The sequence below is a fragment of the Sinohyriopsis cumingii genome, unplaced genomic scaffold (genome assembly GCF_028554795.1).
Source record: "Sinohyriopsis cumingii isolate HCF-2022 unplaced genomic scaffold, ASM2855479v2 utg002675l, whole genome shotgun sequence".
NCBI lineage: Eukaryota > Metazoa > Mollusca > Bivalvia > Unionida > Unionidae > Sinohyriopsis > Sinohyriopsis cumingii.
In genome coordinates this window covers 291762-307932 of record NW_028316269.1, presented here as the reverse complement: position 1 = coordinate 307932, position 16171 = coordinate 291762, and the positions used below count along the sequence as shown (strand labels likewise).

Sequence of the window (16171 nt, the reverse complement as noted above, 5' to 3'; positions counted from 1 at the left end):
TTTACTGATCATGATACCTTGGAAAACTACCAGTACCTTGCAAATTTCAGATTAAAACCTTTTAACTAAAAGGCTAAAAGTTTTCTGCCCACCTAGGTTGCATTTAGAGTGATCCCCCTTTGATACCCAGATTGGTGCCAGATATCATGAATTTCTTCATTTACTACTTCATGTAAGTAACATGCTCTCTATAGACAGAGGGGGCTCACAAAATAGACTTGCACTTGTGTTAATTTTCTACCTTAAAACAAGTTGGAGGAACTTCTTTGCCGGTAAGGATACTTAATTTATGAATTTCCAACTTTTTCAGTTCTTTCTTTTGTTGGCGACGAAATTTCTGACTTTTCCATCTTATTGCTTTGCCATCTTCACACATTTTGGCACATACAGGTATGGTTCATACCGACATGGGTTGCGATATCATCTCCTGACATTATTATAATCATATTAATAAAAGCATGTCTGCCGTGTGATAAAAAAACTCAAGTAATATTGATGTATTATTTCTGCTGTTTCCGGATAAATATAGGTGAGTTTCCTATATTTAGTCTTAGCATCCATTTCATAGTTTTATACATGATGCTTTACTGAATTTACCTGTAAAGAATGTCATTGGGCCTTCCCTTAAGATGCCATTGGCTTAAAATGGATATTGTAGCATCAACTTTGTAACAATGATGCTTCGGTGCTTTTTATGTGCAGGTATGGTTTGTACTATAGAAAATTCAGTTATTTTACTGTATAGCTTCCACCATGGATGGATACATTGAGGTAAGTTCCCTATACAGTACAGCTTACATGTATTTTTGGAATCCCACATAGTGTGGTGGAGGACTTAATCCTTCCAGTTTCGCTCCACGATAACACTCTGCACAGGAGCAATAAAATACTAATGAATCACCACTGGGCCTTGGCTGGCATGTTGATGGCATCTCCACCACTGAGCAGCTGATATGCATTATTGACTGACATTTGAAAAGCCAATCATTAAAGACCCCTCATGGAAAGACCGATGCATCATGAATAATTAACAATCAGATACTGTTTCACCAATCAGTAATCTTTATTTTGATTATATATATGGACAATAGAAATTAATTTAAAAAGTCTTGTATTTTTTCTACATTTAGAAAACTTATGCCCTGACTTGACAGGAGGCCTACCTTATTGAACTTCTCTTGAACAATGTAAATTTATCCAACTGTTTAAAATATGAAAAGTAATTCTCTGAGGTATATGGACTATTAAATTCCAGATAGCAGCAGGTTCTGTTTAAAAACACAAACAACAAAAAAGAAAACACTGAATTTACACATAAATGCCAACCATATGTTTAATCCTTCAGCAGTAATTGGCCTGTTATGAGATTGAATATACATGTACACAATTACCAACTAGATCAATTCTGAAGGTGCATGTACTGTATGGGACTGGCCATTTAATTTTATGGGGATAAATTATTATTTCAAACTATGTTATTTTTTTTCTTTCATTCATCACAAGATAAGTTTGTCTTGAGTAAAGCAAGGAATAGCATAGTGTTCTTTTTTATACCACAACTCAGAATAAGACAATAGTTTCAAGCATTAAGCCCCACCCCCCCTTAAGATCTTAAATGGTCTCGCCTGAATAAAAACTTGGCTTCAGTGGATATTTAGCAGAAATGAAGGCAATGACCATTGTAAACAATGTTATAAAATGTTAGCACCAGAAGATGTCAATTTCGGCTTGGGAAAGGTGCATTTTTATGACAAGAATGACTTGCCATGTTGCACATAATATATGTAGCTCAAATTATGGTCCAGTTAATAACAGTAGAAGTTTTACTGTTTGAAATTTGAATAAATGGTTGCTGACAATCTATGGATAGACAGAAACTTTATTCGTGATTCATAATTTGATACCATTTGAAGAATCAAGTGATCTTAATTTCTACATAAAAAAAAAATGTTTATTCTACAAATTTAGAAAAGGTTCATTGACTTATTTTGCAATATGTTTACACTTTTACTTGATTCAAAGAAATCTGAACCAACTTATGTACCAACTTGAGGAGAAGCTTACTGTATTGATCTTCTTTTGAATAATGAAAATTTATCCTACTGTTTGTGAAAAATAATCCCCATAGGGGTTTAGACAATTAAATTCCAGTTAACACGCACTTTTGTTAACAAAGCCTCCCCAAAACAACAAAAATGAGCAAATTCTGAATTTACAAGTAATGTAATGACCCAATCACAAGGCTGAATATACACTCTTGTTCAATTTTAACTATACGTGTATTGTAAAGGACTGGCCATTTAATTTATGGAACTAGATTGTTCTTTCCGACCAGGATATTTTTTTATAATTACATTTATCACAAGAAAAGGAATGGCATTGTTCCTTTTTTATAATACAAATCTCAGCCTTGAATCACACCTCTATAATCCTGTGATTAGATGTCAGAAGAAATAGTTCAAGATATTTCTGAGAACACATCTGGGCCAGATCAGGGCCCATACCCTCCACCACCTCACTTGAAATTTTAATATCATTTTATTCTTGTGCTTTTTTATTGGATATTATGCACACTCTGAGTAAATAGACACAGATACTTCTGCTTTGGTGCCCTTTTGAGGAAAGTTGAGGTGTTTTTGAAATTCTGGACACCCCCCCCCCACAACACTTGAACAGATTTTGCTCTGCTCATGAATGGGGTAACTATTAGAACTTGTGCAATATTGTTTCACATCAGTCAATTATTATGAATGCGATTTTGTTATAAATTGTTTGACATCTATAGTTCCTTATCGTTCTTTTCACTGCAGAGTGCAATAATACTGGATTTCTTATGATGCTTAACAAAGCATATTGATAAGGAAATGAATGCATCTGTACATTCTGATAAACCACTAGCCTGCATTAGTGTCTCACTCAGCTAAAAACTGGTGACATGTGGTGGTATGAAGGGTAGGTAATGGACAAGAGTTACTGCCCTTTGGCTATGTAAAAATAGACAGGAGAAGATGTTTTCATCATTTAGTAGGGCTGGATTCAAGAGGTAGCAGGCTATTATTCCTAATGCAATGTGATTGGGTGGGGCCCCAAGTGGCCGAGTGGTCTAAAGCACTCAACGTTATGGATCACTGCCATCTCACCTCAGTCTGCATTGGTTCGAGTCTCGGATTCGGCTAATGTGGTTACATGAGAAAGCTTGCCAGTAGCTTCTCATGGGTCAGTGGTTCTTTCCGGGGGTTTTCTGGGTTCTTCCTCCACCATTAATACTGGCCGCCATGTATAGCCTATCTTGTGCTGAAAAATGGTGTTAAACCCTACAACAACAACAACAACGTGATTTGGTAAGTATTCTTGGAGAGAAACAATTTACTTAAAATTTTGCTTTAACACTACTTGTATCTACATTTATTTGGGACCGCTCTGGTGTCCTAGTGGTTAGAGCATCTGCCTTGGATGCGGGAGGTCATGGGTTCGATTCCGACCAAGTCATACCAAAGACTTACAAAAATGGTACTAACAGCAGCATTAAGAGATTAGTGCTAGGACTGGTAGGCCTGGTGTCAGGATAATGTGACTGGGTGTGACATCATGCTACATGTCTGTGGCATGATGCCCCATTGCTAGAGATCACTATAAACTCCCACACTGCAGACATCATAGCGATATGACTGAAAAATTGTTAAAGCTACGTTAAAAATCCAAATCACACACACACACATTTATTTGGACTTGAATAATTTGAAAATTTAAAATTAAACATTACCCACTGCAATGTGATGTGTCCATCAGTGTTGTTTACTGTGGGTATTTACTGGCAAGTATATTGCTTTCATTTTCATCCAAACAGCCTGTATTGATATTATAATGCATTTTGCTGTTTAAGCACTACAAGTTTTAGTTTGAGATTTGCCATGTTCATAAGCCATATCTAACCCTTAAGTGATGTTTTCTAAGTGTTATGCTAATGCATGAGGGCAGATATGCCCTTGGTCCATATCCATTTTGTTTTCTCAGATGACAATCCTTTGGTCAAGCTATGAATTTAATAGATTTTCAGTGCCAGGTAGAGGTTTGCAACTCCCAGTTTGTGAAGGCAACACCTGTTTCATTTTTCAAGTTGTCAATACTTTGATCTGTCCATGAATATGATACTTGTTAAGTGCCAAGTAGAACCCTAAATTTGTTTCACAAAGGGTGCTTATTTTAACTCATATGATAAAGCTGCATAATTATCACCTGTTCATTTGCACACTTAAATAGATTTTATAGAATTTATGATCAGTGTCACTTAGAGTCCAGGCTCAGTCTCCTCATAAGCACCCATGTGTTTTTACTGTACTTTTGAGCATAACTACTTTGTTTTATGTTTCACAATGATTGCAACAGGGGTTTCATCCATTGGGCATTGGTTTTTACTGTATATTTCTATCAACAACTTTGCATTTTCAGATTAATTTAGCTTTTTTCCGTTTATCACAAAGCCATCTGTCTGACATCACAACTACATCAGGCAAGACAGGAGAGAAACCAATAGAGGTAAGAACCATGATTTGCTTTATCAAAATACTGTGAGAACAGTTTATCAATATGCATAGATGTCCTATTATACATATTGAATAGGATTTTTGCATCGTTACTTGTACTGTGTGTAACAAAAGCTGTACAGTTAAAAGTAAATAAATATTTTACTATTAGCATCATTCACAGAACCTGAAATAAATAGTGATACTTTGATGTCATTTTTTACTAGTTTCGAAACGCTGATATCAGTGATCTGTTAACTGACAGAGGGTCACCCTTAAGCTGACAAAAACTTGTACTTTTGTCATAAAATTAGAAGTTGATGATGGTGATCATTATGAACAAGGAGTCTGGACTATTCTTGTATCATAAAAAACCTAGATAGTTCCTTTTGTAGTGGTTATTTTCTTTTATTTTGAATTTGGCAAAATCTGATTGGACAATGCTTCTTCAACAAATAAAGTTTGCAGCTTGTAAAATATAGGAACCAATATAGGAGATGGAGTTTGCCAAGCTTTGTGTTCTGAAAGTTTTGTACTCTGCAATACTGCCACAGTACATATATCAGGGTCCTTACTTCACATTTATATGTGATGCAGTCTTCTTTTAGGTAATTGCCTACAGTTTCTTTCAACATTTGATCCATTATTTCAAACCATATACTATCAGAGATTATGATTTCTATTTTGAAGTCAATGTTGAGGATAATCTTGCATTATTTCATGCGGAAAGATAATATTAATTATTTTAAACATAATTTTACTGTCATTTTGTTAAACAATGTGGGACTGGGCATGAGTTCTCTAACTAACCTAAGTCTCTCTCAAAACATACAAAAATAAAACATGAAATTCATTGAACAAAAATATTTTTGAAAAACAAGGTAACCTAGTCTATTCACATTAAAGATGGTTCAGAAAAGGTCAATTTTTATTTGGCTACTTAAGAAAAATCAGAACATTCATTCCTTTTTAGTATAGAGTCATCTTTTATAAAAGTTATATTCTGCCATATTTGGACTGTGGTAATGTAATTTGGATTAATGTGTCTAATTAAAACATAACTTCTAATAATCCAGAAGAAGGCAATGCATTTGATTGTAGATTAATGTATAAACAACTTGAGGATGTATTGAATTATATCAACATGTTGCCAATATATGAAGAATATTCTTTAGAAAGGTGAAATTTGTTTAAAGTGTCTGGAAAATGCATTTCTGCTTACCTATACAATGTCTTTCACCAAAGAGATGCTGAGGGTACTCCAGATTTAATGTCTGTTAGAAGTAAAATTGCATTATACCAAAGCCAAAGAAGGAATTGTTTGCAAAGATCTTTCAGTATATTGGTCCACTGGTATGGAACATTAATCCCAGTAACATAAGTCAGGCTCCTAGTATTCTCTTCATAACCAATATCTTAAATGAATAAAATCTTAAGACAGTTAAACAGGTCAAAGTAATATAATGTTCTGTTTCTATCTGCTTTTACATCTTTTTCAAAGATAAATTTCTCTGCTCATTTGATATTTCAGTTATTTTTTTTTGCTCACTAATGCTTCTGCATATTTTACAAGCTTGAAACTTTCTAAGATTTTCAGAATAACTCAGTTCTTTACTATGAAGCCTAATTGTGCTGTGTATACTATATGTTTGTGTGTGTGTGTGTATATATATATATATTCGTATTCAGAACTCACTTTGTGCATCTTGTGATGTACCGGTAGTCTAGAAATTATGGGTCAGCTTATACGTGGGTCATGCACTTTATAACAGTTTTACCAATTCAGTTTGCGAACGGGCTTATATGCGAGTATATACGGTATTTCGAGAAGTATAATTTAAAAATGGAATCTGCAAGTTTTCATTATTCTTTATTTTTCACATGATAAATTGCATGCAATAGGAGTTGGAGTTTGCCAATACACCTTATTTTTCAGAAATTGTAATCAGCTTTGTGTTCTGAAAGTTTTATCCTCTACGATATTGCCATGGTCCATATATCAGCATCTTTAATTTGTGTTTATACTGCATTCTTCTATTGCATAACTGCGTACAGTTTCTTTCAATTTTTGATCCATTATTTCACACCATACAATGTCAAACTCTGTATTTTGCATTTTGAAGTCAAAGTCAAGGCTAGTCTTGCATTGTTTCAGGGAGAAAGATAATTTTAATTGTTTTAAACATATTGTACACTGTCATTTTATTAAACAATATGGGAATGGGCATGAGCTGTCTAACTAGCCTAAGTCTCTCTCAAAATATAAAAAAATGATTGAAAAATGACATTCATTTAACAGAAATTCAAATGCATGCAAAAAATGGGATAAAATATTTTGTATGTTAAATGAGATGAAACATTTGATATTTGAAGATTATAAACATAGCTAGCAATTAATGAGAACGAGAGATAGAGAGAGAAATTGTGCTGGTTGTAGCCACTTTTTTCCATTTTGTTTATGTAATTGTAAGTATTAAAAACATCCCTTTTCATGTATATGTTTATGAACATTTTGGAGTATGACAGAATTTGTTTTTGTTCTTAGTTCAACTTCTTCTATAAATACTAAATCCAGATTTACACAACGTGTTTAAGGATAGACTGAAAAATCTTTGGATATTAAATAACAGGCAGTAGAAAAACAGTGCACAGCATCTTCACTGTCATAACAAGATGTATAAATAGCAGAGTCAACTAAGTTCACTCTGTAAGATTGGAATTGATGAATGCAAGATTATCTAAGTTTAGTATGTACGATATTAAGGGGACATTTTACAATATCAGAAGGTGATAGGCCCATTAGTTGAATTAGATGAATGTTTTTCAAAGATAATAAAGATTTGAAACTTTCAGATATCTTCTGGGAGAGAGTCTGAATGGCATGTCATAGAAGAAAGGATATCTGAAGTTTGGTAGAGATGATTGTGATGTTTGGGGAGTTATGTAAACAATAATGAGATGCATGATATCTTACTTTTGGAAGAAGGTCGCTGTAGTTAGATGCTTGAGTATTTATAATCAAATACAATATGCACAGTCTAGTCTTCTTCTTTCCATGTACATGCGTTTGCCAACCAGTTTCTGCATAAAGAGGCTCTCTACAGTAATAATAAATGGGTGTATAGTATATTTGGTTTGGCCAAAACTGTCCTGTGAAGAGTTTTAATCATGTGCAATATAAACATTTATGTACCTCTTGAATAATCATCCTGATTTGATTGGTCTATTTATAATCAGAGGTAATGTTAGTCAACATTATCTATCATTTTTAACAAGAAGCGAAATGCATATTGCTGAAAGAGAACTTTGGATAGGAAAAATCACTCTACCTGTATGTGATTAAGAAAATATATGTTTTCAAAGTTGTTTGACCATGCTTTAAGTTTTTCAAGATCATTGTTTATAATTCTTTGTACTTGTGAAGATTGGGGCCCTGAGTGGCCGAGTGGTCTAAAGCGCTCACCGTTATGGATCACTGCCATCTCACCTCTGTCTGCGTCAGTTCGAGTCTCGGATTCGGCTAATGTGGTTATGTGAGAAAGCTTGCCAGTAGCTTCTCGTGGGTCGGTGGTTCTTACCGGGCGTTTTCCGGGTTCTTCCTCCACCATTAATACTGGCCGCCATGTATAGCCTATCTTTTGCTGAAAAATGGCGTTAAACCCTACAACAACAACAACAACTTGTGAAGATTCTGTAGAATAGCAAGAAAAGTATCATCAGAAAATAGCATCGCAAGCGCGAATAGAAGTTGTCTGTTATATCATTGACATAAAGAGTAATAGTAAAGGCCCTAGCACAGAACCTTTGCAACCTCCAGTAGTTACTCAACATTTTGATGTTACCAAAGTCTGAGGGAAAACTCTCTGGTAGCTGTTTGATCTGTAGGTTTCGAGTCATGATAGAAGTTTCCCAGCAGTTACATATGTTGCAAGTTATAACATGAACATTTAATCCATACTCTATCAAAATATTTACTGACATATCATTTCATTCAAATCAAGAGAAAAGCATATGTTGTGATCAAGTTTTATAAGTTTATGAGCTGATGAATGGCTTGGAATAAATACAGATTTATATTTTTATCTCAAAGCATTTTCTTGCCAAAATTATATACCTGTCTGATTATAATTCTTTTATAAACCTTGGACAATCATTGAGAAATTGGTCTATTATTAGATAACATTATGTCTCCTTATAAATCGACATAATATGAGTTTGCATTCCCATTGTGGGAAACAGATTGGTTTCATCTGATTTATTGATTTACTTCAAGGGCATGGATATTTCTGCAACTGTAATATTGAAAAGTATATGATTAATTTGATTTAGTCGAGCTATTTTGCTTCGGCTGACTAGTTATTACATCTGTTATGTATATTTATGTTGTGTCTTTCGCTTTTGGTCTATGACTCTAAATTGCTTTGAGCTATAAATAAATTGTTTATTTGAGATTTTGTTCTATATAATCAATCTGTTTGTGGTAATTTCCCATTGGATTAAATCAAGAGGGTTGTGTTGCATCATAAGTCAGGTGAGTTATGTTGCAACATATGTCACATAGAAGGTATTGCATAGTAGAGCTGTCAGGATATATTTAAGGTGGAAGAAAAGAACAATTAATTTATTTCTATTTCCTGTGTTCTTGTTTTAAAATCAGGCTGCAATTATATTTAATGTTGTGTTTGGATATAATTTGAGAGGAATTATTTGTTTTGAAGTATCCATTTGAATTACAAGGTGCTCATTGACTTTGGACTAAAATAATATTCTGGGATTCTTGTGAATTCATTCAAAGGGAGTTTTGGGCAATGTCATTATGACACATAAAGACTGTTGGCACTTGAGCTTATTCAAGGATATTGGTACATCAGCACCTTCCGGATGAGGGATTCATTCAGAACACTATGCTTTGGGATTTGTGATAGAAGTTGTATGATTATTTTGGATGTAATTCGTAATCCTTTAAGTTATGTTTAAGTTTTCATTTTATTTCGAAAATTTTATTATTTTATTATTTGTTATGTTATACAAAACTTGTTGCTTTTGCTTCATGTTATCCATATTACATCACATTTATAATTTAATAATTATGTATAATGATGTGTTATGAGTTTATGCTCTTAAAATAAGTTACAGGAAAGAGTGAATAGCAACAAGCTTTGTAAAATTCAACAAATAATTTATTTTCCTAGAATACAAATGAAAATAAAAAAAGAACTTGAACGGTATTGCAAATAAAATCTCAAAATAATCCTTTAATTGCAGACACAAGTCCTAATAATTTAAAGTTCTGAATAAAGTTTAGTAGAAATCCAAATTCAGTCCAACATGGAAGGTGTGGATGTGCCTGTAACAGCCTGTATTTTGTTGTTGTACCAACAGTCTTTTCTTGAAACACAGGAATATTATTCCATGTTTGAATTCAAAATGAATTCCAGTGAATGTTTCTGGCCAAGAATATGTTCTAATGAGCACTGTGTATTTCCAGAGAAAATAATCACTGAATTCAGTAATTCTGGATCAAATACTGTACACAACAATAATGATTCTGCTTGGATATTAAAGCACAAATAAATAATCTTTTCAGTAACAAGATTATATAGTCTTCCACTTGAACTCAGGTCACAATTAACATTTCCTGAAAAAAGTAATTACCTAATGGAAAATGACCTTGAAAGTTTTTAGTGTTTACAAAATCAAATGTTTGTTATTATTAGAAAGTCTGTTAGTAAAATTATAATATATAATCTGGACTATGTCAGGTACTCCAGGTAAATTGTAGGGGACTTCCAATAACCCAGGCCCAGACCCAAATAAACATTGTTTACTTCTGTTAATAAACATCTTGATATTAAACCCATACAGAAAGATAATATTTTAGCTATGTGTTAGTTGTTTACAGAATGAAAAAAAATCTATAATTGAAGTCAGGTAGAAGAAAAACTTGATTTTGGACAAGGTTAAGTCTAACATACAATGTTACATTACAATAGCATATTATGAAACAAAAAATAAAAATCAGTTATAAAAGCTAACTAACAAACAATCCAAATGAAAAATATATAACACTTCCCCTCATAAAGAAAAGGAAGGATACATACAATAAAGCTTTATTTTCACTGTTAGTCAAATATTCATGTGAATTTTTTTTACGTAAGATAAAATCATATGAATGACACAAAGTAAATAAGAAGCAATACAATATTACCATACACGTGAATGTGCATCTGCTATTGTCTTTTCCCTAATGTCAATATTCTATTCATGCAAAATCAAACTCGACCTTAATAACCTCTTAGTTTTGTTTTTCATCTTGCCAGTGAAAGTAAGGGGTTGTGATCACTAAACCCAATAATGTTTCTTAATTGTGTGATCGCAACACAGTCCCTTTAGACTTTTATTACCTTCCATTATATATATATATATGTGCGCGTGTGTGTGTGTGTGTGCCAGAATTGCTGAAAATGACATGAACAAATCATGCAACAACTTGAAATGGGTTCATAACTGTGAAATAATGGTTCCTTGTGTCAATAATAACTGACCCAATATGCCTTTCCTACCTTTATATCATCAGCTTTAGGTTCAAATAAGTAAACATTGCTTATCCCAGTTCAGAAATAGAAATAAGAATACAAACACACACTTTCTTGAAAATATTCTTTGTAAAGGCCTACATTCCCAAATGTAGTATGAAGACATCATGCAGCAATTTAAAACACTGAAGATGTTGACATTTTGTAACAGGCCAAAAGTTGCCTTCATAAAGGACAAATGATCACCCTAGTCTCTCCCCCATAAATAGGAACAAATATATATAAATATTTTCATGCATATAATTCTATAAATTTATATTGTGCAAGCATACATTCACCATTCAATTTCTCAACAAAAACTGCAATAATTTGGAATTCTTTGTTGTTGAGCACAATTTATCAAGAAGAGGCTTATTCCATGTTGTCATCCAGCATAAGGACACAGTTCAAAATAGCTGCAGTAGGTGGGGTTGTATTATTCCATATCCATTTACAACTTGACAAACAGGATTTGATCTGAAAATATTCTCTACATATTGCCAAAAGGACCCTTCAACTGATTGCAGCTCGAGAGTATTGAGTAATACTGGTGTCTAAAATGTGTGTGGACATAAGTGTCAGCATGCAGTTTCACCTTTTAAAGAATAGGTGAGATGAGCCCATAATTCTTCAGTCAGTATCAGCACAGACTTGCGGCTGATGTATTAGACTATCCTTTTACCTCTTTGTCCACGCCATACGGTATAGCTCACTTGTATTTTTTTAACCTCTTGCATCCATGATAATGCTCCGTGATGGTGCAATAAAATACCTGCAGATCACCACCATGCCTCAGCTGGCACGCTGATGGCATCTCCACCATGGAGCAGCTAATCAGCATTACTAAATAACATTTGAACAGCCAATCAATGAAAACCACCCATGGAAAGACCGAGACATCATGAGTGATTTACAATCAAATGCCATTTCAACAATCAGTGATCTTTATTCTGATCATATATATGAACAATAGAAATTATTTTAAAATGTCTTGTATATTTCATCCGTTCAGAAAACTCGCACATTGACCTGACAAGAGGCACATCTTGTTGAGCTTTTTAAACAGTGTAAATTATCCTACTTTTTAAAAATGAAAAGTAATCCTCTGAAGTTTGGACAATTAAATTCCAGATAACAGCAGTCAGTGTTTAAAAACACAAGCAACATGAAAGAAAACAATGAATTTTCACTTAAATGAAAATCATATGTTAGTCCTTGAGAAGTAATGACCCAGTTTCAAGATTGAATATGCATGTACACAACTGGTTCTATTCTGAATGCAAGTGTACTGTAAGGAACTGGCTATTTAATTTTATTGGGCTAAATTATTTGTGGTTGTGGTATTTTTATTCTTTAAAATCATCACAAGATAAGTGTGTTTCAAGTAAAGCAAGGAGTGGCATATTACAGTTACCCATATCTTTTAAATATATTTGGCATTCATGATACAGCCTTACTTTGGTTCAAGTCCTACTTGGTCAACAGGACACAAATTGTATCTGCAAATGGAATACACTCCATCCCAGTTGATCTTTGTTGTGGTGTTCCACAGGGGTCTCTTCTTTGACCTGTTCTCTTCATTCTATACACTCATTCGCTCGCAAGTGTCATTGATTATCATCCAGTGTTTCACCAGTTGTACTCTGATGACACCCAAAGATACAAATCTAGCCACCCAACTGAAGTTGAAGTTACCATCCAAGGTGCAGAGAGGTGCATTTCTGATGTGAAATCATGGATGACATGTAACAAGCTGCAGATGAATGATGATAAAACTGAGGCCATTCTGATCACAACACAAAGACTTTCTCAGTCACATCCTTTACCTCAAAGTTTAGATATCAGCAACACCAACATTAAATTCACACAATCAATACGAAACCTAGGTGTTACTCAGGATAGTACTCTCACATTGCACCAACATGTCATGAACATATGCAAGGCTGCATATCTTGAGGTGAGACGCATCAGCTCAATTCGCAAATATCTTTCCGTTGATGCCACTAAAACACTCGTGTGTTCATTAGTACTTTCAAGACCAGACTATTGTAACTCAATTCTGTCTGGTTCATCTCAATATCTACTCCAGAAACTTCAAAATGTTCAAAACACAGCTGCTTGGATCATACTTAGAGTACCACGATCAGAGCACACCTCCCAGCTGCTTTGTGTCCTACAATTGATATACTTTCGATCCAGAATAAAACACAAAATTTGTTCTCTGTGCTACGTTTCACTGTCGGACTCTAGTCCAACATACCTATGCGACCTCACCCATGTGTACACACCAGCAAGATACTTACGCTCCTCTTCTGACAATCATATACTTGTTATTCCCACTATGAAAACAAAGTCATATGGACAGCATTTTTTTGCATACCAGGGCCCAGCAACATGGAATGAATTGCCACTGAACTTAGACACGAAGACACAGTGATCACATTAAAGAGTGCTCTCAAAACTCACTTATTTCGACTGCAAGAACAAACTTAAAGACCTAATAATGTTTCCTGCGTTAAATATTCTCAGCATGTTTTTTCTATGTTTTCTAATTTCATGGTGTTTGTGTTTGTCATTATATCATTATATATGTTTTTTTTTATCTTATAGGTGTTGTCTAATGTTGAAAAGCAGCTAGAGCGTCTAAAGATTAGGCGCTATGCAAAGTCCTCATTATTATTATTAGTATTATTATTAATTGCCACAGTGGTACAGGCATTAGCATAATAGACTTGGCAGCTTGGGACTTGCATGTGGGTCCAGAGTCTGCTAACAGACAGGTTGGATGCTGTAATGTGTCTCTGGGCAAGACATGTTAGTAGAATTGCCTCCACAAAATATAATTTTATGATGTGATAATTCCAATTTTTATAAATGAAATGGATTTTCTGCAATATGATTGGCTGTAAATGGTCATGTGATATTAATATGGAACTTTTTACACATCGATAAAATCTGGGAATTCTTTCAGTTTTTGTACTGTTTGAAATATAAACAAACATTGTAGACACATCATTGTGAAACGACTGTTTCATCTTTTAGATTTTTATTCAGCAAATAAGTATAAATTATACCCTTTTTATACTTTATTCAGTATTCTTTGATTGAAATGCATAGCTTACAATTTGGCGTTCGTCTGCTACATAGTCGTGCAAGATGGCTGATTACGATGATTTTGCAGTTTTCTGTGGAGCTTTTTAACAATTACATGACAAGGAGTTAAAAGAAATAATTGTAGCGACTGAAGCAGATAAAGTTGGATTGGATGATAATGCGATGGATACTGCAAATGTGAAAATGAAACAGAACAACAAGATTGATAAATTCCCTCACACTGCAACCCATGACCTCAGTTACCAAAACCAAACACAACAACAATAATAGCGTGGGAACTGGGCCAGTCAATTTTGAGGCCGCTGAGGGATATAAACCAAGATTTGAGAAATTACCTGAAGAGGACTTAAAAGCTATTGAAATAAATCAATACTCAGAGGCAACTAATCGAAACACAAAATGGGGCATTTTCATTTTTAATGGTACTTTTTTAATAATTTTTTATTTTAAATTTGTTTGCTTATTTAAAAAAATGTATATGGGTGTTGGTGTTATGGTGAATATTACCACTTACACAAAAATAAAAACAAATATTTATGAGACCATTATTCAAAGACTGAATAAAGTTTTTAATGGTAAAACTGCCATCTCCACCAATGTGACTTAACACCATTGAAAAATGTATATAATAATCCATAAAGTAATTGTTTTGCAGCTATGCAACCAAACAAAACACATGGCCGGTTTTGCGAGCAGCTCTACATTTAACAACTGCACATTTAATTTCACATTAGATTAATGAAAGGGTCTTGTTGAGTATTAACGCGATGAAAAAGATATCAAATGTTATTCCTGTATAGGACATACTAAAATTAAAAAAGAATGTCATTTTTTTATGAAAAGAAATGTGCCGACACCATGGGTAGCCGTTGCCTAATATGTAAAGTATGAAGTTCAGAATAACATAACTATGACAGTAGTTTCATTTCATTTGACAGATCACTGAACGGATCTTCGTAAGTATTAACGCTGTTGAAAATGATTGTTATTCCTGTATACAATTTATTTAATTGTTACCTTTATGTTAGTAATGGATAGCGTCATCTTGTTCATATTTCCATGTTGTTCATTGATAAAATCCATTATGATTTAAGGTTTAATTGGAAATTCCATCTAGCACACTCGTTCATTCAGTATCAGCTGTTATTATGTAAGGTCATGGTCATCTGATATAGCAGATGGGACTGACTGAAATTGAACAAGATTGTTGTAAATGAACTAAATGTGTTGAAATCACCAGTAGCCATTGCCTAAGTTGTAACGTATGAAGTTTCTGAATAAACGTAAATGTGACTGTAGTTAATATGCTCGTGTGATTCTGTACAGGTTATGTGTTATGGGGCAATGTAAAGTGGAAAATGAAAGGAAAGTGCGCGCTACTTAAATTGGAATGCATTGTTGATGGAATAAGTGGATTTGACAAAAGAAAGAAAGAAATTGGAATAATAGGGATTAAATGATCATGGTTGGGTATTTATCGATGTGTAAATTTTGCCTAATCACTCACAAAGGTAACATAAAGTCCTTCAGACTTTATTTACTTTGAGTGATTCAGTAAAATCTACAAATCGATAAATACCCAACCATGATCATTTAATCCTATATTAATGTGCTGTTAACACCAAACAATCAACCGGTCACTCTGCAATCCTTTCAAGGCAACACATTATGTCTCAACATGGATTTTCCATTCAATAACTGTTGAACTCGGATAGTGTCACCTGGTTTTTCTTTCTTTTGTTTTATTTTTTTGGTCAAAATCTGATGTATGGCCCTCATGTAACTTAAAAACTTGTCCTTGTATCACAAATATCATTTAGCTCGGTAACTTTTGATGGACTTCATTTATTTCAGTACTATAAAAACTGACTTGTAATACCACTAATTTGGAAGGCCATATTTCATACATGAGTCATATATAGAATGGCCTGTAGTAAGAGACCATGTGTCTTGAGAGAA

The 16171-nt window shown here is 33.8% G+C and overlaps 1 protein-coding gene across 1 annotated transcript in view; it reads left to right on the top strand.

Annotated features, from left to right (window-relative positions):
* LOC149770130 (uncharacterized) overlaps positions 1–16171 on the top strand; it is a 99821-nt gene that overhangs the window by 70422 nt on the left and 13228 nt on the right. The window contains exons 6-7 of the mRNA XM_089949355.1: positions 4450–4536; positions 15151–15168. Of these exons, the coding sequence (XP_089805481.1) occupies positions 4450–4536; positions 15151–15168 (105 nt within the window). The remainder of the gene's footprint in view (positions 1–4449; positions 4537–15150; positions 15169–16171) is intronic.